General features: G+C 36.2%; 1 protein-coding gene across 50 annotated transcripts in view; it reads right to left on the bottom strand.

Moving 5' to 3' along the window:
* Nucleotides 1–26,690, bottom strand: part of epb41l5 (erythrocyte membrane protein band 4.1 like 5) — a 68,687-nt gene that overhangs the window by 33,099 nt on the left and 8,898 nt on the right. For 35 of the 50 annotated variants that reach the window (XR_015498775.1, XR_015498772.1, XR_015498771.1 and 32 more), the window contains 10 exon segments: nucleotides 19,185–19,289; nucleotides 16,758–16,800; nucleotides 15,576–15,654; nucleotides 15,447–15,491; nucleotides 15,023–15,075; nucleotides 13,321–13,441; nucleotides 12,937–13,024; nucleotides 12,737–12,825; nucleotides 5,766–5,856; nucleotides 2,882–3,051 (listed from right to left, as the gene is read on the bottom strand). Coding sequence is in view for 45 of the 50 variants with exons in the window: in XM_087266190.1 (XP_087122316.1) it covers nucleotides 2,882–3,051; nucleotides 5,766–5,856; nucleotides 12,737–12,825; nucleotides 12,937–13,024; nucleotides 13,321–13,441; nucleotides 15,023–15,075; nucleotides 15,447–15,491; nucleotides 15,576–15,654; nucleotides 16,758–16,800; nucleotides 19,185–19,289 (884 nt within the window). In the remaining 5 variants the exon portion in view is untranslated. 50 annotated transcript variants of the gene reach the window in all.

A 26,690-nucleotide genomic window follows, 5' to 3' on the forward strand; every position in this document is an offset into this window, starting at 1 on the left:
ACATTAGATCGTTATGATAACATAATATATGCCTTCAGTGATTTCCTGAAGATAAATACCAAAAAATAACACAACTGGAATCACTACAGCAGTCGCAATCGTCAGATCTCACATGAAGCAGGAGATCGCGAGGACATATAATGACGTGTGCAGGTGCTGTAGTGCTTTCCCAACTCTTAGGGGTATTTTTTAAGCCCTTCCCCTTCACCCTCAGTTGTAAACACCAAGGGGAAGGGGTAGGGGTACAAAAATAGAATTTGGATTGGGCCTTAGGCCGTACTCACACTAGGTACAGTTGCCTCGAACCGGGCCAAAGCACGCTTGTCCCCCCTCCCGTCTCCCCCGACGGCCCGCGCTCACACCATATCGGGCCTCGGCGCGCTTATGTCATCGCTGCTGCGCTGTTCAGAAGCGCTCTCTATGGCAAGCCTTTTTAGCATTTAAATCTTTGTTCTGACACCATAAATATATTTAGAGATATCTCTAATTATATTTTGACTAGTCATAATTATAATTCCACTACTCAGAATGACAATTAGATATATCTGCAATTACAATTGTACTAGTACGAAATCAGATTGGAGATATCTGCAAATATATTATGACTAGTCATATTCCTCCATTGAAAAATATTTGCAGATATCTCTAAATGAGTTTTGACTAGTCACAATTGTAATTAGAGATATCTCTAAGTTTTTACTAGTCATAATACATTTAGAGATGTCTTTAATTCGTCATATTTAGAGATATTTATAAATATATTTGAAGATATCTCTAATTAATTTACTAATAGTCGAATTACCGTTGTAGATATCTTGAAATGGATTTTTGACGAGTAAAAACTCAGTTAGAGATATCTGCAAATATTTTTCAATAGAAGTCAATGGAGGAATATGACTAGTCATAATATATTTGCAGATATCTCCAATTTGATTATGTACTAGTACAATTGTAATTGCAGATATCTCTAATTGTCATTCTGACTAGTCGAATTATAATTATGACTAGTCAAAATATAATTAGAGATATCTCTAAATATATTTATGGATAGTCAGAACAAGGTTTAAATGCTAAAACGGTTTGCCATACGCTCTCACCCAGTAGCACAGTGAAGATTTCTCTAGTTATATCCTTTCAGTCGTTTGTCATGCATTGACATGTAGTCAAATATTTCGCCAAACAGTCCTTAGGGATGCGGTGACACGCAGTCAGATATTTCACCGGACAGATCCGCCACTTTTGGTGCTCATAAACAATCATAAAGCTCTCGTGCTGCAGGAATGAGGAGGTCTGCTAAAGGCGCGCAGCTGGCGTGCTGTGAGGAGTTTGCGTCTTTAATAAACTACGGCAGTTTGTGATCACTGAACAGTAAGAATGATTAATAAATCCATATGAAACAGTCCCTTAAAAGTCACGTATCGCTTTCAGTTTCGGGCTTTGGCGCGTTTTGCACTCACACACAAGCGTACCGCGCCAAAGCCCAAGTGATCCGCACTCAGGCACACCTCTTCCAACCAGGCCAGGGCCGGCCAAGTGAACTGTGCTTGAGCCCGATTCAGCGCACTCACACTTCTCAAACGATCCGGGAAACGGGCCTGGGCACGGTACGGATGGCATAGTGTGAGTAGGCCCTTAGTCTGCTGGCCTTTTAAAACCTGCACTGATCACACATCTGTTTTTCTAATAACAGTTTTCTTTCAGTTTAGACATGGTAACCAAATGTGTTTATATGTAAATAATTTGTTTTTGACAGCTTTGACATGATCAAACAACATAAAGTTTAATCTTGGCTTTTTAGTGGTGCAAGCGCGTGCGCTCAAACAAAATGTGGGGACGCATTTGCTATTAATGTTTAACGATCAAGGCTTTAAAACAAATGAAACTAACATCAATATGAATGAGTGCCGTAACTGCTGTGGATGAATAAGTGCCTTGATATTGGATGTGAATTTATGTGGTGTTGTAAAACAGCTATATTGAGATCGTCGAGACGTTTTAATTGTCCACGATCAAAAATGATCAGATCACATACACCTAAGGACTTGCACAGCTTTCGTATTCAGGCTAGAATGACACAAATCACAACCTTCTGCCGTTCATCATGCCTACCAAGTAAGAGCACTATTTGGCAGTAAAAAAACAGGAATAACAGACCACGTGTTATGATTATGAGTTTATACCAAATCCCAAAAGAGAACCAGAGGTATTACACATTGCTCTAATGCAGGAGTCACCAACCTTTTTGAAACTGAGAGCTACTCTTTGGGTACTGATTAATGTGGAGGGCTACCGGTTTGATACACACTTCTCAAATAACACATTTGCTCAATTAGTTCTAAATGAGGCTTTGGTTGTTTTTAGGGGGGGAATTCACAGGTCTTCTGAAAAAAGACTGCTGTTTTAACAAACCTTGCAGACTTTTTTACTTGTAGTGCACTGCCCGGACGGTAGTTACCATGGTAACATTTTGAAATGTCTTTCAACATTGTGACAATTTGCCATCACCAAATGAAGTAAAAAAGAACTCTTCCTCCTTTTCACTGTGAAAACTTTTTTTCAGCCATATTTTTAAATAATCTCCTCCCCTTTACTACAGCTGCAACTGTTGCTGTGAGGAGCAGCTAGCTAATATGAAATATTTGTAAAAGTTTTTTTTTTATATAAACACAATGTCATTTTCAAATTTACACCAATGCAAGTGTGATTTAAAAAGAATAGCTACAAAAATATTAAATGCATAATGCATAAGCCTTTAAACTCAACCTTCAAATTCTATTTATCCAGCAAAATTGCACAAAACTATAGAATAGGTAACACCAATGGTCGTTTTCAACAAAACCAAGTTACTGAATATATTTTAGATAAATCAACTTTAACGCACCTGTATCTAAAACGCGAGCCCATGCGGATGAACCCAGAGCGGGCTGAGCTTTTCTGGACGGGGCCACGCAGGCGGAAGAAGGCATGGTGCTCTACAGCACACTTCCACAGATGCTTGCAGGCCTTTGGATGGTCCATGCGAAAGACAAATGTGTGCTCCTGCTCTTTCCCCTACGGCAGAGGTCAAAACATAAGGGCAAAGAAATACTCACTTATGCTTTTTCTGTGACAAAACAACCACAAAGAAAAAATTGAGAAATGAAGATGACAAACAAATATAAAGCCTTTTGGTGAACATTTAGAACAGCTTTATCAAAAGACTAGATTAGTTAAATGAAGCTTATTTGCACTACTCCTTAAAAGGTACACTAACTGCTCTTTTTTCAAACTTTAAAACCTAACCAGCCACCTAGACATTACACAGGTTCAGGGTGCTTTTCACACCTAGACATTTGATTCGCAACCAGTCTCATTTTCCCAGTTGGCACGGTTAGTTTGGCATATGTGAAATTCAGCAATCGGATCCACGCCAAATCAATCGATCCGAGATGCCTGAATAAGGTGGTCTTGGCTCGATTGATACAAACTTTGGAGCAGATCGACTGTAGTGAAAAAGCAATATGATCCAACAAACTAACAAACCAGGCTATATTACAGTGTATTATGGTTATGTAATAGCCATATATACGGCTATATGAAGAGAGAATGGTGAGTAGAGCGGGATGTCATTCCTACCGGTAAATGTGTTTTCATGTTTCATATCGAATACGAAAGTGAAAGGATGCTGAACTATTAATGAAAGCTCTTTATTTATAAGGATAATTGACTGAAATTACGATCTGATATTTTTTCTGTATTTTAATCTTACAATATTTTGTATTAGGCCTACTTTTTCATTCATTTGTGCATTAAAACCTCGGAAGAAAGATTGATCTGCTTCATGATGTAACTGCAGTCTCGCCTATAGTGTCCTATTTCTCATCATCATAAAATTAAAATAAGGATGCATGACAGCTGAGCGGAATACGTGGGAGAATAAAGAAAACCTGAAACTCTGACCAATGTGAGGAGAGTTTACTCACACGTGACTTATTTTAACTGTTTTGGTCTATTTGAAACGTTGCCGCATGTAAGCAAACAGCACCAAGAACAAAACTAAACATTGTAACAATTTGAATCCCTGTTTTGGAATAAAACAAATCAGTCTAAATGTGGAAAAGCACCCTCAATTATGGCTGCGATCTGCAGAAAATGTGTAACTAATTTACATGTAGCTGTGATTTTCTGAGATAAACAAAATATTTAAATTACAACTGCAGTTTTTTTCAGTTTGCTGTGATTACAGTGAATTGATTACAGTGAGAAAAAAATGGTCCAAAAATGTTAAAATATATCAACATAAAGATAATGATGCAATTGAATAATTAATAACAATTGTTACATATACCTTCAAGTACAAATCATAATACTAACATTTATACATAAAAGCTGAGCATATACCTTTTAATTCACATCACATCACTTGGTTTTTAATTTTATTATAATTCCTAAAGTTTTGAAAAGCCGTTTTCCAAATACATTTTTTAAAGTAACTCACAACACCTGCAGAGATAAAGTTTTTGTGAAGCAGGGTGTTGCCGGGGTTGGAAAAGATAAGAGGTTTACGGCAAACTGAGCAGCTCCGAGACATTGAGAACATCCTGTTCACTAAACATGTTCAGCTTCAGATCCAATGAAATTCTTCCTTTTGAGACAGCATATTTGTCTTTTTTTCCTTCCAACTTTCATGCTTTCTTTATCTGAATTATTGCTTGTGTAGAGCTTTTCCACACAATTTTCTGCACGCATTCATTTAGATTCGTCTTTAAGAGTAGTAGTTGTAATAGTAAATTGGATGATTACATTTTGCAATACAATACAACTGTATTAATTGTCTTGGCCTCCATTACATAGTCTGTGACTGACGGAGAAAACAGATACCTAGAGTAGCTCAATTTAATTTCCATTTGTGCAATTTGAGCAAGTAAAATTCCATCTGAGGCTCTGTCAGTTGTAAATCTGAACCATAACCTCATTTGTGAACTGTGAAGTTCCTGGCAGATTGCAAGTGAAAAAAAATAAAAATGCGCCCACAGAATGGATAAGGTATCAAAATTAAAATTGCACAAGTATCCGATTCCAGAATCTGAATCAATTTTTGATTCCTAACCCTAGCCTGGGGTGCTACTAATAACAGCCTAAAGGGATCCCTTTTTTTTGACAAACACCTTGTCATGATCAACTGCAACAAACTTCTAGACTCAACAATAAGCCTAATGCGGTGCATCAAGCTCCAATATAAAAACACCTTTAGCTGACTGTCTGACTCAATCATGTGTCATGATTTTCATAGTCATAGTATATGTTCAAATTTAAAAGAGTGATAGGTGGATATGTCCTTATATTCACAGCTCTAGCACTTTATAAAGTGTAAAGTGCCTCAGATGCCAGGCATGCCTGAAGGCAGAGCGTCATTTATTAACTCAAGCTGGCAAGATGCCAACAGTCTTAACAAGAACACATCCACACGCACACAATTTCTCACACATAAACAGAATTGACTGACACAGGCTGATTTTCAAACTGCAGAAACCCATGCAGCACAGTTTTAGTAGTGTAAATATCAATATGTCCTTATACACTTTAGACCATAGCTGTAGTTTTCTACTATTAACTTCTTAGTTATACTTAAAAATACGCAATCATTAGTTTACAAACACCCAAATTTGCTCAAAGGAGATTTAAATTAAGTTTAAATCAAGACAAGAGAGTGTTTCTATTATTTTTGATCACCCATGAAGATTTGTAAAGCTGTATGTTTATGTGTGTTTGAGCTTTGTCTTTACCTCTTCTGTCTCCTGCATTACCTGTTCGTCATCTTCCACTACCACCAGGGTGAGTTTGCACTTCTTGAAGTCCAGACGTGTGATCTTGGGCCTGTGCAGACAAAACAGTTTGCTTTAGATAAAATGGCCATTGTTATTAAATTTACTGCGGTATGACGTGGCAGCTGGAGGACAAATATTGAAGATGTTGCCAAACTTTGGGTTTAATGTTAACGTGTCCTGCCTCAGGAATCTTAAAATAAATAAAGCATTTTAAGATACAACAATACAATGTGTTAAAATGTCTTTACTTTGCTATGTTTGCCTCTAAATTTAAAATACATTTTCTGTCAACAATTTTCTTTTACTTATCCCGCATAAGAGATATTTATTTAAAGTTAAACTTTAAGATGTCTCAAAAACAAGGATTGCTAAAAGTAAAGCATATACTGGGCTACTCAATAGCAGGGATTTGCCCACAATATCTTGCCTTATGCAGAGTTCAGTGCATGATTTTAGTCCTAATTTTGACTTGCGAAAGGTTTTGAGAAATCGCAAACAACTGCCTGAAATCACAGGCAAATCAGTGTTCGTTCACGTGAGTAACAATCACACAGTAGCTATGTTTCCATTCACCTATTTAAAAAAAAAAAACAGTTGATGGAAACCCCATGATGCGCATACATTTTGAGAATGCGCATAAAAAAAACTTATGCGTCTAACTGGGTAGGATAAACTTTTTATTCGATAAGAAAAGATGCGCATAAACTGCAATGTAAACACTTTTACCGCACAAAATCCACCATGCGCATTACAAAAAGGTCATGTGATTTTGTTAAAAGAGATCATGTGATGCTTAAAATGTGTGTGAATGGATAAAACGTCAGGCTGAGCACATTATAAAACATCTGAAATGTTGTTTTGGTCATTATAAAACGCCTTATTTCAGTATTAATGTTATTATATTATTAATGACCTCCAAAATCAAGAGCGCCTGTGCTCTGCGTCTGAAACCTTCCAATGCCACTGCGCGCTCACTGCTTGTCAGGATTGTCTTCTGAGGCGCGTTCATTTAGAAAAGATTGATGCAGCTTCTCCTACTGCAGCAAATGCAGTTTTTACTGTTGATATTTGGCGACAGTTAATCAGGAAGTGACGATTTTGTTCGCTTTGACTTGTTGGATGGAAACGATGCTTCATTCGCACAACTTTTATGCAATAACCCAGTTTTGCGCATAAAGTTTATTCGCATTTTTAGATGGAAACATAGCTAGTGTGAAATATCAAAGAATCGCAGATGAGGCGCCGACACCCGTGAGATATTTGGCATGCTGAATGTCTGGACCTGTCAGCGATTCAAATCATGCCGTGTGAATGTTATCTGATTAAAAACAACATCAGTGATTTTCTACAGCCAATGAGAGAGCAGCATCCACTAGTATGGGTATCTGCAGGCCAGCGGGAGGTTGAGGGGAGATGTTAAAATGGCTTCTTTTCAGTCTATTTGGAGCAAAGAAATGGAGGAAAAACTAGTGGAAATTTGACAGAAGCACCTGTGTCTGTTTGACGTGACATCTGCAAAACCGGGTTGTAAAAGAAAAACAGTCAAGAAGGAATTGCTCATTCCCTTCAAAGGGCAGCTGAGCAAAATAAATGCATTTTCTACCTTGCTAAAGGCTTCTTTCTCATTATGTAGTTAATAACAAAAGATATACTACTTGATCTTGCATTGTTTCCATGCCGCTTCTTGCATGTGTTTGGTTGTGAGAGGCATAGTTTGAGGACTGAGAAAAAGTTGTCAGTGATTCTTCCCGTTCTAATGTCATGCATCATGAAATCCCCTGTCGCCGATCCATCTTGCAGCGTAAACAAAGCAGCAACAAAACGCTACCCCAGATACTCATGCAGTGTGAAAACATCTGTGAGGTGACTACTTTGAAAATTGTGCAGTCTAAACTCGTCATTAGTGATCCAAGATGAGAAAAAAAACATAGTTTGAAGATGGATTCATCATTACTTGCTCATTAAATAAATGTAGTTTTTTTATTAGTTTAGAAATAAGTTACAATTTGCAGCTTTAAAGGTGCAGTCGGTGATTGTCTTCAGAAACATTTTTTGTTGTTGTGCTGGTTGAAAGTCTCTTCATATTCCAATAGTATAGATTAAAGTAAATGATCTAAATGTATTTATATGTATGTTTTTATTCTGGGTAAGTCAAAAAACAAAACAAAAATGTTCATCCAATTAAATATTGTTGGGCCGACAATTACCATAATTCTGATAAATAGCCCAAACAGTCTGTCAATAAAGGTAGATTCAAACAACTGTGCACCCATTCACGCAGATCCGGCGTTGTGCTTTCACGCCGGCATCGGTCACAAGTGACATCTCTAAAAACAAATTCTGAATCAAAACTTTTTAAAATCTTGAAATGTACATTGGAGTTACTTTTGCACGCTGAAGTAGGAATGAAACCATGGCTGAATTATTTCTTTTAGACGGGTATGTTTTAAAAGTATTTTAGTCACGCAAAGCTGATGTAGATTGTGTTGTTTTACAAATGGGCTATAAGCACTAAAGTGTTGTTCAGCAACTGAAATCTTCTGGCGAAAAACTATTTTCAGTTTCATAAGGGACCTTTTACAGCCTCAATAATGTAGATTTTTATTTGTTTTAACAACGAAACATAAGCAAATAGCGCTATTCTGCCTAGCCTACTTCATTGAGTTGAAGTTTTTATTTTCACATCGTTTTACTTCTAAAAAAATGACAACCTGTGATGCACTCCCAATGTTTACCATGTTACTTTAAATATTCAGTCTGAAATAGCATGCAAGTATGGCTTAGTAACAAGCGTTATTTCTGCATGCCACCTGCTAACCACTTACCATCCAGTAGTTGCTTTAGGACAGCATGTAAGAGAGTAAGACTGATGAGAGAGTGATGACAAGTTTTGCTTGTTAAGTACATAACTGAAAATGTGCTAGATATTAGGCTTGCCACGATAGACGGTGTTGACGGAGATACCGGTGTTAAGACGCAACACTGGTGACATCACTTTTCCACCGTGACACCGTCCCCACATTTGTTTTTTTTTTTAAGTAGCCTATTGGTTTTTTTTTTTTTTTTACATTTATTTGAAATAAATGTCAAATATAATTATAAATAATTGACTTAAAACGAGAGCATGCTCTATAATTAAAATCTATACATAGCTACAGTGCGTCATATTTTATTTACCACATGAGGAGAAAAGAGTAGTCGAATTTACAGAAAGAGGATGGAGGACGATTTATTGTCAAAAAGCAATGCAAAAGCGCCTGTTTGGCAATATTTTGGGTTCAAACCAAATGCAAAAGAGAACCTGAAGACGTTAATGAGGCAATCTGCAAACTTTGCCTGACAAAGGTGGCAGTATCTGAAAACATAACTTATTTATACACGCACCTTCATGTTTAACTATAGGTGGGTCGCGGATAGATCAATGACCATAAATACGCAACGCATACTCTCATTTTTAAAAAAAAAAAAAAATCACTCGACCATCATTTCACAATGTTTAATAATAAATATCTTTCTGTTTTATTATTAAAACGAGTGATTTAGCAATGCCGCGCCATTGACAATCCAACTGCAGAGAAACATCGTGGCAACGTGAGCACTTTTTTCCGAAGTTCAGCTGTTCTTTTTTCTACTTGATTATGTGTTTAATGTCAAAAAATCCAAAATGAATAGGCCGACAAGAGCGCATCTTTTATAACTGAGGACGCTCTCTTCAAAAACCGAAAGTTGCTTCTTCTGTCTGGCAATATTTCGGCTTTTAATATATGAAAAGTTTATTTAGATGAGCCAATATTAAAAATTGCAATAAAGTAACTGAGACGTGCGGCCACACATCGAATCTGAGGACTGATTTTTCTCTCTCTCTCTCTCTCTCTCTCTCTCTCTCTCTCTCTCTCATTCAGACATCGAGCCGCAACACAAGTCAAGTTGCAAAACTTAGGCAGGTGCAGCTGACAGGTAGAATAGCTGAAGCCTTTACGAAATCTGTCAAAATGCACCATTGAAATTAATAGGCATAAATGTCTTTGAGCCAAAAAAAAAAAGTCTATTGGTAGGATATCTGTAAAAACGCAATTGGAGCCAAAGATATGAGCTGTGTAGCCTATAAATTATAGGCCTATTAATTCTAAAAAAATGAAAACTAAAATTAACAATTCATTGCATTTTTCGTTTGATAAAAACATACGTAAACAAAAAAAATCAAAGGGTGGCTAATTTGTATTAATGTGTTTTAATATTAATGAAAATATGCTCATCCTATTTAATTAACGGCCATATACGCCGTCAATAGACAAGCCATTCAAAACATATTATTTTATTGTGTACTGGGTTATAATGTATATTTTGCAATAAAAACTAAACGTAGCATGTCTCGCTGTCATTTAAAACATGTAATTCATACCACACCAGAGCTGTGGACCTGTAGTGTTTAAATTTACAGGGCGGTTGGTCAGTCTTACTGCGCACTGAACTCCAATCCGAGGGACTCGATAGTTACTCAATAGACAACATTAACTTGAGAGATTTAAAAAATAAAAGGTATTTTTTAAAAGGAACAACGCGCAAATCTGCAACAAATAAAATAAGAATAAAATGTCTTGCCAGTGCTGTGTGTATTCCGCCACTGACAGTGTGAGACGCCCTTATGCTGCGCCTGTAACAACCGCTTGTAAGAGAGATCAAAGCTGTATCGATATAACCAAAAAGCAAGACCATATAGCTATAAATATTCCATAACAATACTTATCGAAATATTTATACATTTACATGTTGTATATTGAGATTGTGTGATCTGTATAGGTTGTCTGATCTTTCCAGAAGATGTAAACTGACATGTGTGCGGTGATGTTTAGCTCTGACGAGGCGCTTTTATTTAGCCTGTAGTCTTTAGATTTTTTACATAATGTTCCAATTCTTAACATTTTTTTATATAGTTTATATATAAAATGAGTGCTCGCTTGTTTAGTTGTGATCATTATGCAAGGATCATATTTCATATTCGGTTTATTCTTCAATAGCCTATAGATTCGTTAATAATGTATTTTATAAACGGATTGTTCATAAGGACTAAGCTGTTAATATATAGGCGTTTATGGTTGTTATTTGTGTGGTTCCAACTTCCAGTTTTTTCAGCCTGTAGCATTGTTGTGTTTTATTCGTTATGTTTATAAAAGTTATGTTTTGTTTAATAACAGGGATTTTTTTTTGTAATTTCCTTTTCGTCCATTCAAACAATTGACGCCGAATTGGCAACTCCCGCAAAACTGAAAGTATTATAAGCACGCATTTATAAGCTATTTAAAAGCAGAAAAAAAGAGGAAATGAAGAAACGCCCACTCCCACGGTGATACCGGTATAACCGGTGTTGTCACGTGTCGATTAACCGGTGGGGAAATTTCCTCACCGTCACAACCCTACTAGATATTATAAGTTTTTCATTCAGATTGTAGTGTATATATATATATACATAAATATACTATACTATATTACTATAAAGTTTGTTAACGGCATTGGGAAAATATACTTTATACACATAAATATGGCTTTAAGATGCTAAAATTACTTGATTTAGATTTTGTGTTATGTCCGCTGTCCATATGCTTTCTCATTAATTTCACTTTGTGTGTCTGGTATGAGCTTGCTCAATAATCATGAGCAAATGGGTCATGCTTCATAGTATTACAATTGTCATGTGAATTACAATTTTCACATGACTTTTCAGTGTTAAAAATTAAGGATTTACCAAATTTATCTCTGACCACACCAAACATAAATAATTAATTATTTCTTAGCCACAAATTTTAAATGTGTCAAAACAAGCAAATACAGCTTTATGCTATACTTTTTATTTAACAAAACATATGCACAGGTAATCTGTCCTGGCTAAAGATCCAGATAACTCACCAGTTAACTACACATAAATGGGGAGTTAATCTCCCATTAAAGCAAAGTTATTGTAAAAAATATATATAATTAAACCATATTACCGCAAAAGAAAGCAGGTGAAAAACTGTGTGCGATAATAAAAGGATGATCACATACACGGTTAACGTTAGACCCATTAATAATCTGTTCAAAGAATGGTTAAAGCGAAAGCAACCGGTGCTGCTTACAAAAAGACAAATCTGGAGATCTAAAGCAGTAAGACTGTGGGCACATGTTCATCACTTTTTTTGTCTAGTCTACTTGAAAGAGAACCAATTATATCAGTTGTGTTTTTATGCTAGGTTGCTTCACGCAAGGAAACAGGAGCGCGCACGCCTTTTAAACAGCTGTGCTTAGCACATCAGCTGTTAGCACGAGTGATTATGCTCTCATTTGGTATTAACCTGCTTTCTTTTGCTTGCGCGAACACGATTACTTTTGTCAGTCGTGTTGCATCTCAATTCTAAGATCGCCTTTGCATGCAAATTGGGCGATCCTTATTGTCGAACCCTGCTTTCAGCAATTATCATCCGGGAAAATTTTTTTCAACCAGCCAAAGTGGCTATTGGGAGTGTCTGTCTTACCTGCCACCGCTGAAATCTACCCGCATTTGGCGGGTGTTAATGTCAAGCCTTGGTCTGTCATTGTGAATGTGTGCGTTCGTGATTTCAGGAGGCATGGCTTTAGACGGAGGGATTGCATTTGAAAGATATTATGCTAACCGATTAGCATTTAGGCAGATCACCTACTGCACTTTTAATGTTTAGAAATAACACATTTTTCATATAAAGATTTTTGCAAATCTCTGCGTTTTTTTATTACAATTTCTGCTAGTAGTGTAAAAAAACACTAAAATTGTGTAAAATTGTGTTCCTGATGCCACTCTGAGCAACATGTTTTGCTTTTAAGGATGACCTATGCATAAAAGGTCAACTGTGTGGTTACATCACCTGTTTAAAAAGCTATACAAAAAATAAATAAATTTCAGGTTAGTGAGCCCTTACCAGAAGAACAGGCCAATTTTAGTTTCCCCTTCAAACACAAGCACTCCAGTGGGGGTCAGACCTAGGCTGTATTCATTTCCGTCTCGTGCCTGGAGGAGGAGGCAGCAACATAAAAAACAGATAAGTTCTGGGTATACCTCAGAGTGCCCCTTCCTCAAGATCCTGATTTGAATGATACACTGCATGCTTCAAATATGTACCTTGACCATATGCATGTCCACTCCATACATCTCCAGCCATTTGGCCTTATTGAGATAGTTGATCTCCGCTTGTGCTGGCGTCTGGCCTCTGCAACACCAACAAACGAGTATGGTAAAACAAAACTGAAAGAAAATGAAATAACCCAAGCTACTGCACATCTGCTGTAGATTACAGCTCTTCAAGGTTACAGTGATGGCTCATAAATCACATGCAGAGTCTTCAGGGTCAACAGTAGAGCTTTGGCTGAGTAGACAAGAGAGATTGGAGGTGATGACCTACACATTGACTCTTATTCACCTGCTTTACATTTAGATTTCCTCTCTAAAAGCTGACTTAAAAGAAGTCATCATGAGGGATAGGAGGTATGTTTTTATAGAGTATACCTGCACTCCTTCCAGGCGTTGTAAATGGCTACTTCCATGTCTTCTGTCTGGTTCGGGATAAAGCGGAATTCTGACACCAGGTCAAGTCCATGCTCGGCAGGGTCATAATCGCCTAGTTCAGCTGAAAGATGCAGGTGCCACAGATTAACAACCAAGTTTCATTCTGTTGTTTTCTTCTTTTCTGTTGTGTGATCATTATAGTTATCGGAAATTATTGTCTGACCATGATGTGCTTTACACTAGAATGTTTTGCTAGGTTTGTTACACTGCTTGCAGTCTGATATATGTTCCAATTCAGATGAAGTTGATCTAATGCAGTTACGATGACATCATGAAGAGATCTTAATTAGACAGAACCAGAACAAATCCTTCTCTTCCACAGATAAAACACGCTCGGAAGCAAACCTCTAAACCTGAGATTTAATGACCGGGTTTCCAAAACAAAACCGATTTTAAAAAATGAGTGCTGTGCATGTAGAAGACCAGAGCAAAGCACAGTAGGAAGAAGAGGATTAGGAGGCCTTTCTTTTACAGATCCACACTAATGAGCTGTCATTTACTTTTGAGACAGAGAAATTTTTCAAAAGGATTGACAAGCTTTTCTCCTCTGACCTCTCGTCTAATGACTCTAAAAGATGAAAAGAATGTGTAAATAGTGTAATATACACAATCTTTTAAAAGCTTCAAATAAATTGATGGAGTTTAGCAAGAGTAGATATTTATGCTATAAATAATTGTTCAAAATGTGTTCAAAGATTTAGGGATGCTCTGATCAATTATCCGAAGATCGGTATCGGCCGATAATCACATTTAATGACTTGATCTTTACCTGCCAACCGATCGCACGTGTTTGTTTAGGAGTTTACAAGCAGAGGAAGACACAGGTGTGCTCCTGTATATTATACATAGCCTACAGCAACAACAACATATGAGGAGGTAAATTATGTGTGAAAGTGTGAATGATCAATTTGCTCTCATCACAACAGTTCAAATATTTACAGATGTGATGTGATCTCTATAGGCACAACTTGCATGAGTGATGGTTTCTTTGTTGCAAGTGCAACCATTTTATTTACCGTGTTTTGAGCTGCTGTGACATGAGCAGAACGATTGTAATTCTTCTTAAAAATGTTATATCTGTGTTATGTTATTTTCTGTAAAGTTGCTTCTGGCCATGATATGTTTATATCTAAATGATCAAAAGAAATGTGTCTAAGAGATTTTATGTAACATCCTTAAGTAATTCCCTTAGGTAAGGCAAGATCTCCACTTAAGTATCAAACTTAGAGGGAAAATGTGCCTAATGCTTTATAAAGCTTGAATCATTAGAATCTGTACTCCGTATCGGCCGATCACCATGACAAGGAATCGGCACTCTGTATCAGCTGCAAAAATCCTGATCAGCGCATTCTACAAAGACCCTTTAAAAAGTATTTTTCACAAAGTTAACTCAATGCCAATGATTATGAGCAAGGGTACTTAAAAAGCAAACAGCACCAAATAATCATATTTTTAAAAATCATGTGATACTGAAGAAGTGTGTATATTGTGTATTTTCTATGCACTTTTTTCTTTGTATTTTTGATTAAATGCAGTATTGGTCGACATAACAGATAATATTGGTAAACACAATATTTCACAATTACTAACTACTTCAGACTTTTGAAAAGCAGTTTAATTCACTGTAATTACTGTTGCTTACCTTGTAGAGCATAGGAAGCCAACTCCACGGTTGTGTCGAATGGGCATTCTAGCCTAGAGTAAACAAAATCAAGTCTATTTAGACCAGAGGTATCCACACTCAGTCCAGGAGGGCAGTTGTCCTGCATAGTTTAGCTCCAATTTCCTTCAACACACCAGCCTTGAAGTTTCTAGTATACCCAGAATAAGCTTTATTAGCTGCTTCATTTGTGTTTAATTGGGGTTGGAACTAAAATATGCAGGACACTGGCCCTTCAGGACCAAGTTTGGGAACCACTGATTTTGACAATTTCTAAACGTATATCAGCTATCAAAAACCATAATAGTTTGAAAGGACATTTCATTTCTCAAATTTAAAATGGCAAAAGACAACAATGTCAATATTCTTTCCACACAATTTAACTCTAATCTTAAACTTCACTTACTTGCCACTGAGAATGTCCTGCTTTAACTGTAGAACAAAAAGGTATCTACAACAAATAATAAAGATAAAATGAGTGCAAAAATAATCAAGCGAATATTAGTTGTGTTTATGGCATAAACGGAGAATTAACCTTGTTAGCTCTTCATGCAAGTTGTTGGGCTCAGAGGAGTAGAATTTTACTCTCATATGGAGGCAATACGGTGGACCAACTGAAAGGCAGACAATACCAAATGAAATATTCAAAGCAAAACTGCTTACTAGAAGTGTGAGTTTGTACTGCACAAGTGTCAAGTTTGCTTTGGTATGTTTTAACACAGAACACTGCATAATAAAATAGGAATTTTAGACAGAATGCCATACAAGTGATGAGATACAGAGACTTTCCACTTCATGGTTTATTATTACCCGCCTTTCACAGACAGAGTTAAGCATTAACCATGTACTTATGAAAGTAGTCACAAAGACTAGTTAAAATGTTGCCCCGTTCTAAACCTTTGCTGCCTACTAGAGCTGTGCTATTTAGCTTTTAGGTGCGACTTTTTATTTATTTTTTGACAGATACTGCGGTTTAATTTTATAGTCAAGATTCAGCCCAATAATCTGTAAATCGCAGCTTTTTACTGTATTGACTGTTAGTTAAAAAAAGAAACTGAAAAGATATTAACTTACTACAACATTTATTAGATTAAATGCCATTGCCAATACTATCAGTTGACTTTTTTAGCTGCTGTTGTTGTACTTCCACATTTGGTAACAATTCTCTTACAAAAGATCTGTTTTGTTTGGTGTCTGTGACTTTGAAACCAAAATATTCCCATATTACAGTCGTTACAGCTGTTTTTCTTTGTTAATTGGTCTGATAATGCTTCTGAAGAGGCAGATGCCCATCATCGCACTCGTCTGCGCTTTCCTGTTTGTTTGTTTTTTATTGTGGGTGTTCCGCATAGTATGGTTGTGTAATTCTGATTGGGCATAACGAATGTTTCCTCACTCAATTGGTTAGTAAGACTTTCACGCAGACAGCAGTCATGCATTTGCTCTGGGCAAGAAAAATTAAATAATACATAAATATTTGATTTTGCAGCCTCTAGCGATTAGCTAATCGCAATGTTTCAATTCGAGATTGCAATTCGATTTCAATTAAATCGCACAGCCCTACTGCCTGCCTAGATAGAATAGGTCAAGTTTGGAGAAGAGATTCTGAACAAATTACAATGGGTAACTCTGTATGGATAAATAAATTAAACCTATCCAAAACTGCTTTTCCCAAGACACCAATTTATTTGTTGAAAAGAAACAGCATGTAACTTACTTTTTACTTGTTTTTTGATGCTTTTGGTGACATCAAGCCAGTGCTGTAAGAATATGAAAAAGAAATTCAATAAATGTATTAATAACATTGAAGACCTTCAGTTTGCAGTTTAGTTTTTATTGCTTTTATACACACACTCATGGTAGGCCTTAAATGAGTTTATTCAAGATTTACTCATTTACTTTTTTTTTTACCAACATTCGTTCATTCATTTTATTTTCGACTTAGGCACAATCCCAATTCTACCCCTTAGCCCTTCCCCTCACGTAAAGGAGTAGGGTGTCGCAATTCTCTTTAGTTTGAAGGTGTAGAGCTGAGGGGAAGGGGTAGATACCCCTCCGAATTGAGATTTTTCAGGACCACAGTCGAAAACAAGGGGTAAGAAAATTTCCCAGAATACACCAGCCACAACGGCAGCATAGCTGCATTCGGAAGTAATGAGATTTACAAATTAGTATTTTTGTCATTATTATGATTTTTTACAACAAACAAGCACATCTTTTAATACAGTTAGAACCGCGTTTGTGTTTTACCATCATGCTTTAAAAAAAAGCTAAAACAAAAACCGCTAAAAAACGCTAAATTTCGTTATTATTAATCCCTAATAATAACTCCTGTATAGCAGTCCCACAACATTCTGACACTCGATGACACTCGAATACCCTGTCAGAAAAGTCTAGTGGCTGGAAATTATTTGCACAGTGTCTGCTATAATGTTAATGCTGTTGGTTTTTGTGTGTTTACATAGATGAATATGGCCACTGCGTAAATGCAAAGTTCAGTTAGGATCTTATTGCCACATTAGATTGTTATCAGTGATTTCTTAAAAAGAAATACCAAAAAATAAAGCAACTGGAATAACTACAGCAGTCGCGATCGTCTGATCTCATATGAAGATGACATATGATGATGTGTTAAGGTGCTGTAGTGCTGTCCCAATTCTTATGGGTAAATTTTGAAGCCCTTCCCCTTAACACTCTGTTTCAAGGGCCAAGGATAAGGAGTAGGGGTACAAAAATAGAACTGTGATTGGGCCTTAGTTTCTTTATTAATAAGGGTCACCACAGCAGAATGAACTGCCAGCTTTTCTAGCATATGTTTTATGTAGCGGATTCCAGTTCAGCTGCAACTCAATACTGGGAAACATCTATACACTCTTGCATTCATACACACACTACGGCCAATTTAGTTTATTTAATTCACCTATAGCGCATGTCTTTGGACTGGGGAAAACCGGAGCACCTGGAGGAAACCCATGGAAACATGGGGAGAACATGCAAACTCCACACATTATGCCAACTGACCCTCCCAGGGCTCAAACCACCACCCTACTTGCTGTGAGTCGATCGTGCTACCCACTGCTCCCCCATCTCACCCTTTTTAACCGACATGTCTGATTTAAAAAAATGAAAATAGTCACTGGCTACTTTGGCTGGTGGATAAAGTGCGATTCAAATATTGTGGTCTGAACACCCAAAAATTCTGTCCCGTCTGTTAAACTGAGCTGCTCCAACAGGGTGATACATAAACAATGTGAGGGAGGACGGGAGGGTGGAGGCACTCATACTGACGGAAGAATAGAGCGTCTCAATCTCTCCCACACATTCCTCACACACTCTTCCCTCCCTCTTTCCACTCTCTGCATAAGACTCAGCATTAGCCTGAGCTGTGCCTGCTGCTCTTCACTTCTGACAGAAGTGTCAGGTCTGAAAGTTTAGAATCCTGAGGTGCAGAACAAAAGTTAATATATAGCTTATTCTGAAAAGGAAAGCATCAAAATGGTTAAATTGAAGTGCGAAAGTTGACAAATGTTTACCTGTGTATGATGGAAAATTGTTTATATAATGCAACAAAGGATTGACAAAGTAGACCACTCCTGGTATAAATTTCTTCATGCAAACAAGCAAGAATTTTGGGAGTTGTGTTTGACTCAGTCACTTCACTGCCTCTCAGCAATGTTTGCGTTTAATAATGCTGCAAGATGTTTATAGTGTGTAATTCTTTTGTCTAGCATTTTAAGAAATTCTTATTACATGTTTTTTATCCTTATGTCATATGTAACTTTACTGTTTTTGTATGTGTGATGATGTGTTTTTTTATTCTAGGTTGCCTTTTAAAATCTGGCAGGGGGCAAGAGATGAAAATTAGCCCTTGTAGCTAACTCTAGCTTATTAACAGTTTTAATGTTGATTAATGAGCATTGTTCCTGTTAAATAAAATAAATTCAAATAGGGGCTAACCCATTTCTTCGAAATAGCCTCATTTAGGTTAAACAGGAAAAAGAACCTTATAAAGGTTTGGAACAACTCAAGGGTGAGTAAATAAATAGTGAGCATGGAAAGATATCTGAACATGACAGGTCCATCAATCAGCTGACATATCAAAGAACATCTTGCATCCACCCTTTAGATATGATTTTGCTCTTACCGGGACTTGGGCTGAATCCATAAAGCGCAGGCCAAAGTAATCCTTCTCGACAACATCCAGGTGATACATGATCTGTTCAAACAGCTCTGCACCTTTGGCTTTTTTCTGGAGAGAGAGAAAACCATCAATTGGCTTGCAGGAGGAATGGGAGTAGTTTTTGTGTGCACACGTCATTACAATGTTGTAAAATGCTCCAAAATACATGTCAAAGCAACTCTGGAGATGAAGTGCATGTGTCCTCAGAGAGGGATGATAGATGTTGAAACAAGCATTACATTATGCTTGAAGAAGTGTGTCATTAATGAAAAATGTCATGAAGAGAGAGACACAAACTTCATATTTTTATAGCCTTTATATGGTTTAATATTCACATGCATTAGTCTATTTTTTGTTGTGTGATAAGGTGCTAAGCACAACTTTTGATTTATTTATCCAACATTTACCAAATTCTGTGGCATTGTTACAGAGTGCAAAGCGATAGATAAATTGAGGGGGAAAAATGACTGATCCCTGTCTGAATTAATGCTTGCATGCAAAGAGAAGCTTCCCATACCAATGTATTTTTTGTTATTTATCTGGGTTTTTTATATCTTCCCCTTACATACCCCTCTACATAACTTACATTTTTATTATTTAGCTTAATTCTTGTCTACTGTGCAATATGCACATTTTGGCAAATAATGCTAATATTTAAAAACACCAAAAGAAAAAATATCAACACGCAAACACGACCATAACCCAAACAAAACCTTGAACCATTTGTTTACATCTCCGTTAGAACTACACCCCTCACTGCTGACTGGTAGCAAGTGCATTTTGGGACTCAGTTGGACATGTTGATCAAAAGCATTAATTTCTCTATCTATAATGCTACTATCAATGATTTCTCTGCAAAGCGATGACAAAAACATATCGTTTATTTTCCAGAAAACACATCATTGCTTCCTAAAATCTCATCGTTCAGTCATGCTCAGTATGAAAGTGGTTTCATAAACAACTAATTGCAATCTAAAGTCGTGGACACTGAGGTTTGAGCATGCAAAATTCTGTCGTATGGCACTGCGAAAAAGGGCAAGATTAAACAAGATTATTGGACATTAAAAAAGTGAGCAATTGCTCCATATTTTACATTTCTGTCCAAAAAGCTTGCGTTTCCAGTCTGCTGTGTTTGCATGCATATGAATAGAAGTCTATGGGGAGAAAAGTTCAGAGTGACTGCGACTTAACTTGGCTGTGTTTTATTGTAGTACTTGTAGTGTTTTATTGTGTCCTATTGACCTTTTCAATGTAAAAAACATCTAAAGCAAACATGTTAAAGGTTTCTTAAAAATCGAAACACTCCATACTTTAGTCTTAATTATGATAACATTGAGCAAGCCTCAACAACTTAACCACTTGATTTCAACTTTGTTGGAACCATAGTTCTGCACTTTATCAGGTCGATAAGGCACATCGTGGCTTCACAGCGATACAAGTTCTGACCCATGACCACCAAAGACATAAAGAAAAAGAAGAACAGACAAATATTTCACAAGGTTGGATTTAAGCAGGTGATAAATGTTACAAGCAAAGCCAATGAACACTGGAGCCAATTCAGAACTGCACAGATGTAAATGAAAGTCAGATATTTGTTTATTTATTGCCACATCCGAAACTGATAGCTATTTTAATGGCAAGATCAACATAAATAAGATAACATTTTCATAATTACAACAGTAACTTCATAAATTATTAAGAGACTATACACATTAAATTTTCATGTCAATATAGAATACTTAATTGCTCCCGGGGCCATTTATATCGAAGTACATATTAAGCCACACTATGTTGATGTTGGCGTTTTGTAATATCTAATTTTTGATGAGGTGGGTCAACTCAATTCAGCTTAACCAATTCAGCTATAGCACGTCTTAGGATTTGTGAGGGTAACCGAAGCATCCAAAGAAAACCCACACTAACATGGGGAGAACATGCAAACTCCACACAGAAATGCCAACTGATCCAGCTGGGGCTCAAACCAGTGACCTTCTTGCTGTGAGGTGACAGTGCTACCCACTGCTTTACTGTACTGCATAACATACAATAAGTAACTCAAAATTCTTATTGACGAGACATTTTTAAAACCATCCGCCAGAGTACTTGGAGTTTAAAATTCTAGTCTTGTAATCTTTAATATTTCATATTAGGGCTGCACAGTATTAGAAAAAATAGACATTTATACTTAGGTTGATCTTATGCAGTTTTTGAAGTCTGCTTTAAGTTTGATTTCTTGTTTTCAGATCATTCAAGCTAAACAAATCCCTCTATCATTCATTAGCCTTAACTGCAGCAGTGTATGGACAGTCGCATGCTAGTATCTCCTGCATATATAAACCAAAGAGTGCTGACACACAAGCATCTCACCCAAATGCTTTGCTTCAAGTTGGGAAGATGGCTTAGCAGTAGCCCGGGCGCTCTGCACCGGATGCTCACGCAGGCCCCAGTGAGTTGGCATAGTGTACAAAGCATCCCAGCGAGCTGCAAGAATGCAGACAAAGAGTCCATTGTGTGCTTGAGTGAACCCCAGGCTCAGGACTCACATTGTTCAGCTGAGGTTTTCCAGGCTGCTAGGCCAACATACAGCCTTTGGAGGCGCAGTTACATTCCTCAGTCTGCTTCCAGCAAGCAGCACAAAAAGTAACACGAGATTTGATTACTTGCTTTGAACCCAAATCCATCACCTTCTCTCAGTAGGCAATATGTGTGATTTGCAATTATTATCACCAATAGAGTCAGTGGGATGTTTGCACTGATAACCAAAGCGCTGCACTGATTTTGTGGTAAAGCTTCATATGTTATTCATTTCTTTTTGAAGTTCTTCAGCATTTTCTTTTTTGTATTTTATACAATAAACCAAGCAATCTTGCAACATCTCTTTTAGTCACTAAGCTAAAAAAAAAATTGGAACCATCTTCCAAATTAAGTGAGATTCCCCTAATATTTATATTTTGAAAAACAAGATATCTTTTTAACGTTGTTTATATGAACATAATAGTGTGACGTTCGTGTATTTCATGTATATACAGTGTTTCCCACAGATTTGAAATATATGTGCGGGGATAGCCGTATTGAAACAATTTACCTACATCATAAATAGTTAACTATATGCAAAAAAACAAAACACAATTTAATTTTTAACAATAATTCTATTTATTTTAACACTGTTATAAAATGTTTTCTTTTCAATAGGTTAAAGTAAAAAAGACTGTTGAAATTTTAAAAAATCATCTTTTTCTCTTACTTTTGTGCTATTCAGGGGCCACGTGCACCCTCTGACAGGTAAAATCTGCTTCTATCCGTTTCAAGTTCAAAGCAAACTTGAAAACCAAAGCATTTTAGATATGTACAGTTGAAGTCAGAATTATTAGCCCCCGTTCATTTTTTTCTCCCATTTCTGTTTAATGGAGAGAAGATTTTTTTCAACACATTTCTAACATAATAGTTTTAATAACTCATCTCTAATAACGGATTTATTTTATCTTTGCCATGATGACAGTAAATAATATTTGACTAGATATTTTTCAAGCTTCTAAACAGCTTAAAGTAACATTTAAATGCTTAACTAGGTTAAATAGGTTAACTAGGCAGGTTAGGGTAATTACTAATTAGGCAAGTTATTGCATAATGATGTTTTTTTTCTGTAGACTATTGAAAAAAATATAGCTTAAAGGGCTAATAATTTTGACCTTAAAATCGTTTTAAACATGTAAAAAATCCAGAACAAAAAATATTATTAGACATACTGTGAAAATTTCCTTGCTCTGTTAAACATCATTTGGGAAAAAATAATAAATAAAAAAAAATTAAAAATTGAAAAAGGATGCTAATAATTCTGACATCAACTGTATGTAAAATAGCTTTTATAGCTTGATGGCATCATGAAATTAATAAAATATACAGCAAATGACAAATAAATGAAAGACAATATCTCTATAAATTAAACTTAAAGTACAAGATTAATAGGTGTTGATCATTTAAATATGTAAAATAAGTATAAAAGGTAATGCAAAAATGCATGTGATTAATCTCAGCTTTAGAAAGAAAAAGCCGAAACTGAAAAATCTTAGAAGATTTAGGGCGTAATTGTTCTATGAACAGTTGCCTTGAACCGTGCCAAAGCACGATTGCCCCAACTCCCCTCTCCCTCAACGACCTGCACTCACATTGCATCCGAGCCGGAGCATGCGTGACTCATCGATGATGCACTATTTAGTGTAACTGAAGAGAAGCGCTCTCGCTCAGCACAGTGGACATTTCTTTAGTTATATAATTTTAGTCATTCAGGATGCAGTTACACACAGTCAAATATTTTGCTGAACAGATCAGCCACATTTGACACTCATAATTGGTCATTAAAGTCATTAGGAGGTTTGCTGAAGGTGCAGCTGTTGTGCAGTGAGGTGTTTGCATCTTTAATAAACTACTTGCATTCAATAAACGGTAAGAATGATTAATAAAATCCATATAAAGCAGTACCGTAAAAGTTACGTCTCATCTTCAGTTTCGGGCTCAGGCATGCTTTGCAGTCATACAACAAGCGTACCACGCCAAAGCCCAAGTGAACAGCTCTCTGGCGCAGCTCTTCCAACAAGGCCAGGGCCAGCCAACTGAACAGCGCTTGAGCCCGATTTAGAGCACTCACACTTCTCAAACAAACCAGTAACGCGCCTGGGCACGGTTCGGATAGCATAGTGCGAGTGTGCCCTTAAAAACCCCGGCCAGATGATTTTTTTTAAGTGCCAAAAAGGCAAGTCTCTGTGTGTCTGCAGAGCATGTGAGACTGCCTGTGGGAGTGTTGACAGGTCTCGTGCACACAGAAACTAAACGGACAAAGGAGAAGGGATTGTCCACTACTTAATCAATCATGAATGTTTGGTTATATTAGGGAAATACAAAATACTGTAAAAGGATGATAATAATAGTAAAAAAAGTGTCACTAAATATACTCGGGCGGCCGTTAATATACCTGTGCAGCCTGTCCAAGTCTATGGCTGTTTCTCAATTCTGAGAATGCAGACAACGGACTTGTGTTCTCGTGGAGAGTGGTCTTGCCATGTTACCTTGGAAGAATGAATTCGGGAGACTGCGAGAACAGAGAATGCATCCTGTGAGAATTGAGATGCTGCGTTCTTCCTGATGGTCACATGACCTTTATGTATTTTTAACGTAAAATTATTTAAACATTTCAGCATTCATACAATGATTTTTTTTTTTTTTACATCATTCAAAGATTTAATTACCTTGTTGTTTTTAATATTTGGTTATGATTGTGAAGCACTTTGTTTGCATTTATGTAGGATAATTGCTATACAAATAAAATTATTATTATTATTATTATTATTATATACCTAGCTGATGCGTTCAAAGTATGATTCAACACCTGTAAAGTACCATTACAACTCATATATCACAGCATCACTTTTTGAACTGAAACACAGTACATCACCAGCACTAAAAAGTTGCAAATAAAAAAAAGAAATAAAAACCAATATCAATTTACTATCACCATTAAAATACATTCAAGTAATTTTTAAAGGAACAGTTCACCCAAAAATGAAGATTGTTACCATTTACTCTTACTCCGCTTGTTATTCTTGAATACAAAGCAATATATTACTGGAAAGCAGTGACATCTATAGAGGACTTTGATATCAATATTGCTCATAATATATAGTTTTGGGTTCGTAAAATACATAAGTTAAAAATCACTTGAGTGAAAAAAATGGTGAGAAAATGGTCTTTATTGGGTGAACGGTGCCTTTAAAAAGTGTCAATAAATTAGTCAACCTCACAAACAAGCTGGTGGACACAGCTGTAATGTGTGCTCTTCCTGATTTGTGACACTGGGCTTTTCTGTGTAGGCTTGGCTCAATAGTGAGAGAACATACATGTCATGGCAGGAAATTAAGTGAACTTGAATCCTCCACCTCCATGCTGGGCACTGAAACAGCAATTCAGCATTTATGGGTATCCGGGGCGACTGCTTGAAAGGCTTTTCCTTGGAGATGCACCAGATGGTCATTGCATGTTTGTGCTGTGTACGAACTGTAAATATATTCTTATCCCTTCTTTCTCAGCAGCATAGTACTAGCCTATACAACGGGTTTGTTGTCTTTCTTTGGTCTAGAAAAGTGTGGTGGGTGGCTTTCTGCACTTTAGTGCTTAATGTGTGTGAACAGGAGTTCTTAAAAACAAAACAAGTTATAGTAAAAAAATAAAATAAATAAATAAATAAAAGGTTATATGCATTTTTATAAATATATATTTTTTATAATGATATGTTATATTATATTTATCAAAGATAGTTCACTTTTTTTAAGGATCAGTCAGTTGTGTCAATATTCTGAAAAAAAATAGATCTTTTATTATTCCAGAACTTAACTTAGGATAAACACAATAAAAGCAGAAATTCTGTGTTCTGACGTGACCTTTGACTAAAAGCTGGATTTAAAATAAATAATAAAAAATAAAATAAAAAATAATAATTACCATCATCATCACTTGTTTCATAAAGATTTATTATGTAACCAAGTTTACTGGTCAAGTTTGATCTATATTTCCGGATATTACACTGCAAAAGTTGAAATTTTGGATCAACTTGTTGATTAAATTAAATTAAATTAAATTAAATTAAATACATAGAATTTTTTTACTTAATTTAAAAAGTTGGGAAGACTGACATCTGGGGCAGATGTTCTAGTAGCCTAGGCCTATTTAGCCTAAGGAATATCTGGCTGTTTAAATTAATTTTTCATCAAAAAAACATTTTAATATCGGAAAAGGTTTCTGCAACTTTTACGAGGCATCAAATCACGGTCATTTTAGCTGTCAATGTCAAGTGCATGATTGCATAAATTATTATTTTTTAAAAACAAAAAACTAAGAATATTGCACATATCTATCATACACAAATTGTACTAAGTAGATTTTTTTAGTTTCAGAGTGCAGTTTGCATAATCTTAATAATATTTATATTTTTTTTTTAAATAATAAAAATGTATATATACTTTATTTAAAACTATTTACTATTTTCCCAAGTGCATATAACTACTGCTGTAAGAAAATATTACCATTCGGTACATGCTTTCAGTATTACCCGATTTAATCTTGTTTGAAATAAGCCTGCTCCCGAGCAGGTTTAAGTCTACCAGAACAGTTGCAATGACAACAACTCTCGAATAAGTTTTGAAGAATGAACAATCTTGTATCATGTCAAATCGTCAATAACTAAATGCAGCTAATCGAGTAATCCATGTATGAAGAACTGACCCCCGTTCATCTTTGGGGGACTGTCGGGGGACTGTTTACTCTTGATTATGGAACTCCAACTTTTCAGTCAGCACTAGTGAATAATCATCATTTCCTGTGATGACAGATCTAAGTTAATCTTTAGAACAACAGCAAAACGGTGGCAGCTATACAAAAAACAAAAAAAAAAAATCATGGCAGATAAAGATCTTCTAGCAA

The sequence above is a fragment of the Danio rerio genome, chromosome 9 (assembly GCF_052040795.2).
Source record: "Danio rerio strain M-AB ecotype USA chromosome 9, GRCz13ab, whole genome shotgun sequence".
Classification (NCBI taxonomy): domain Eukaryota; kingdom Metazoa; phylum Chordata; class Actinopteri; order Cypriniformes; family Danionidae; genus Danio; species Danio rerio.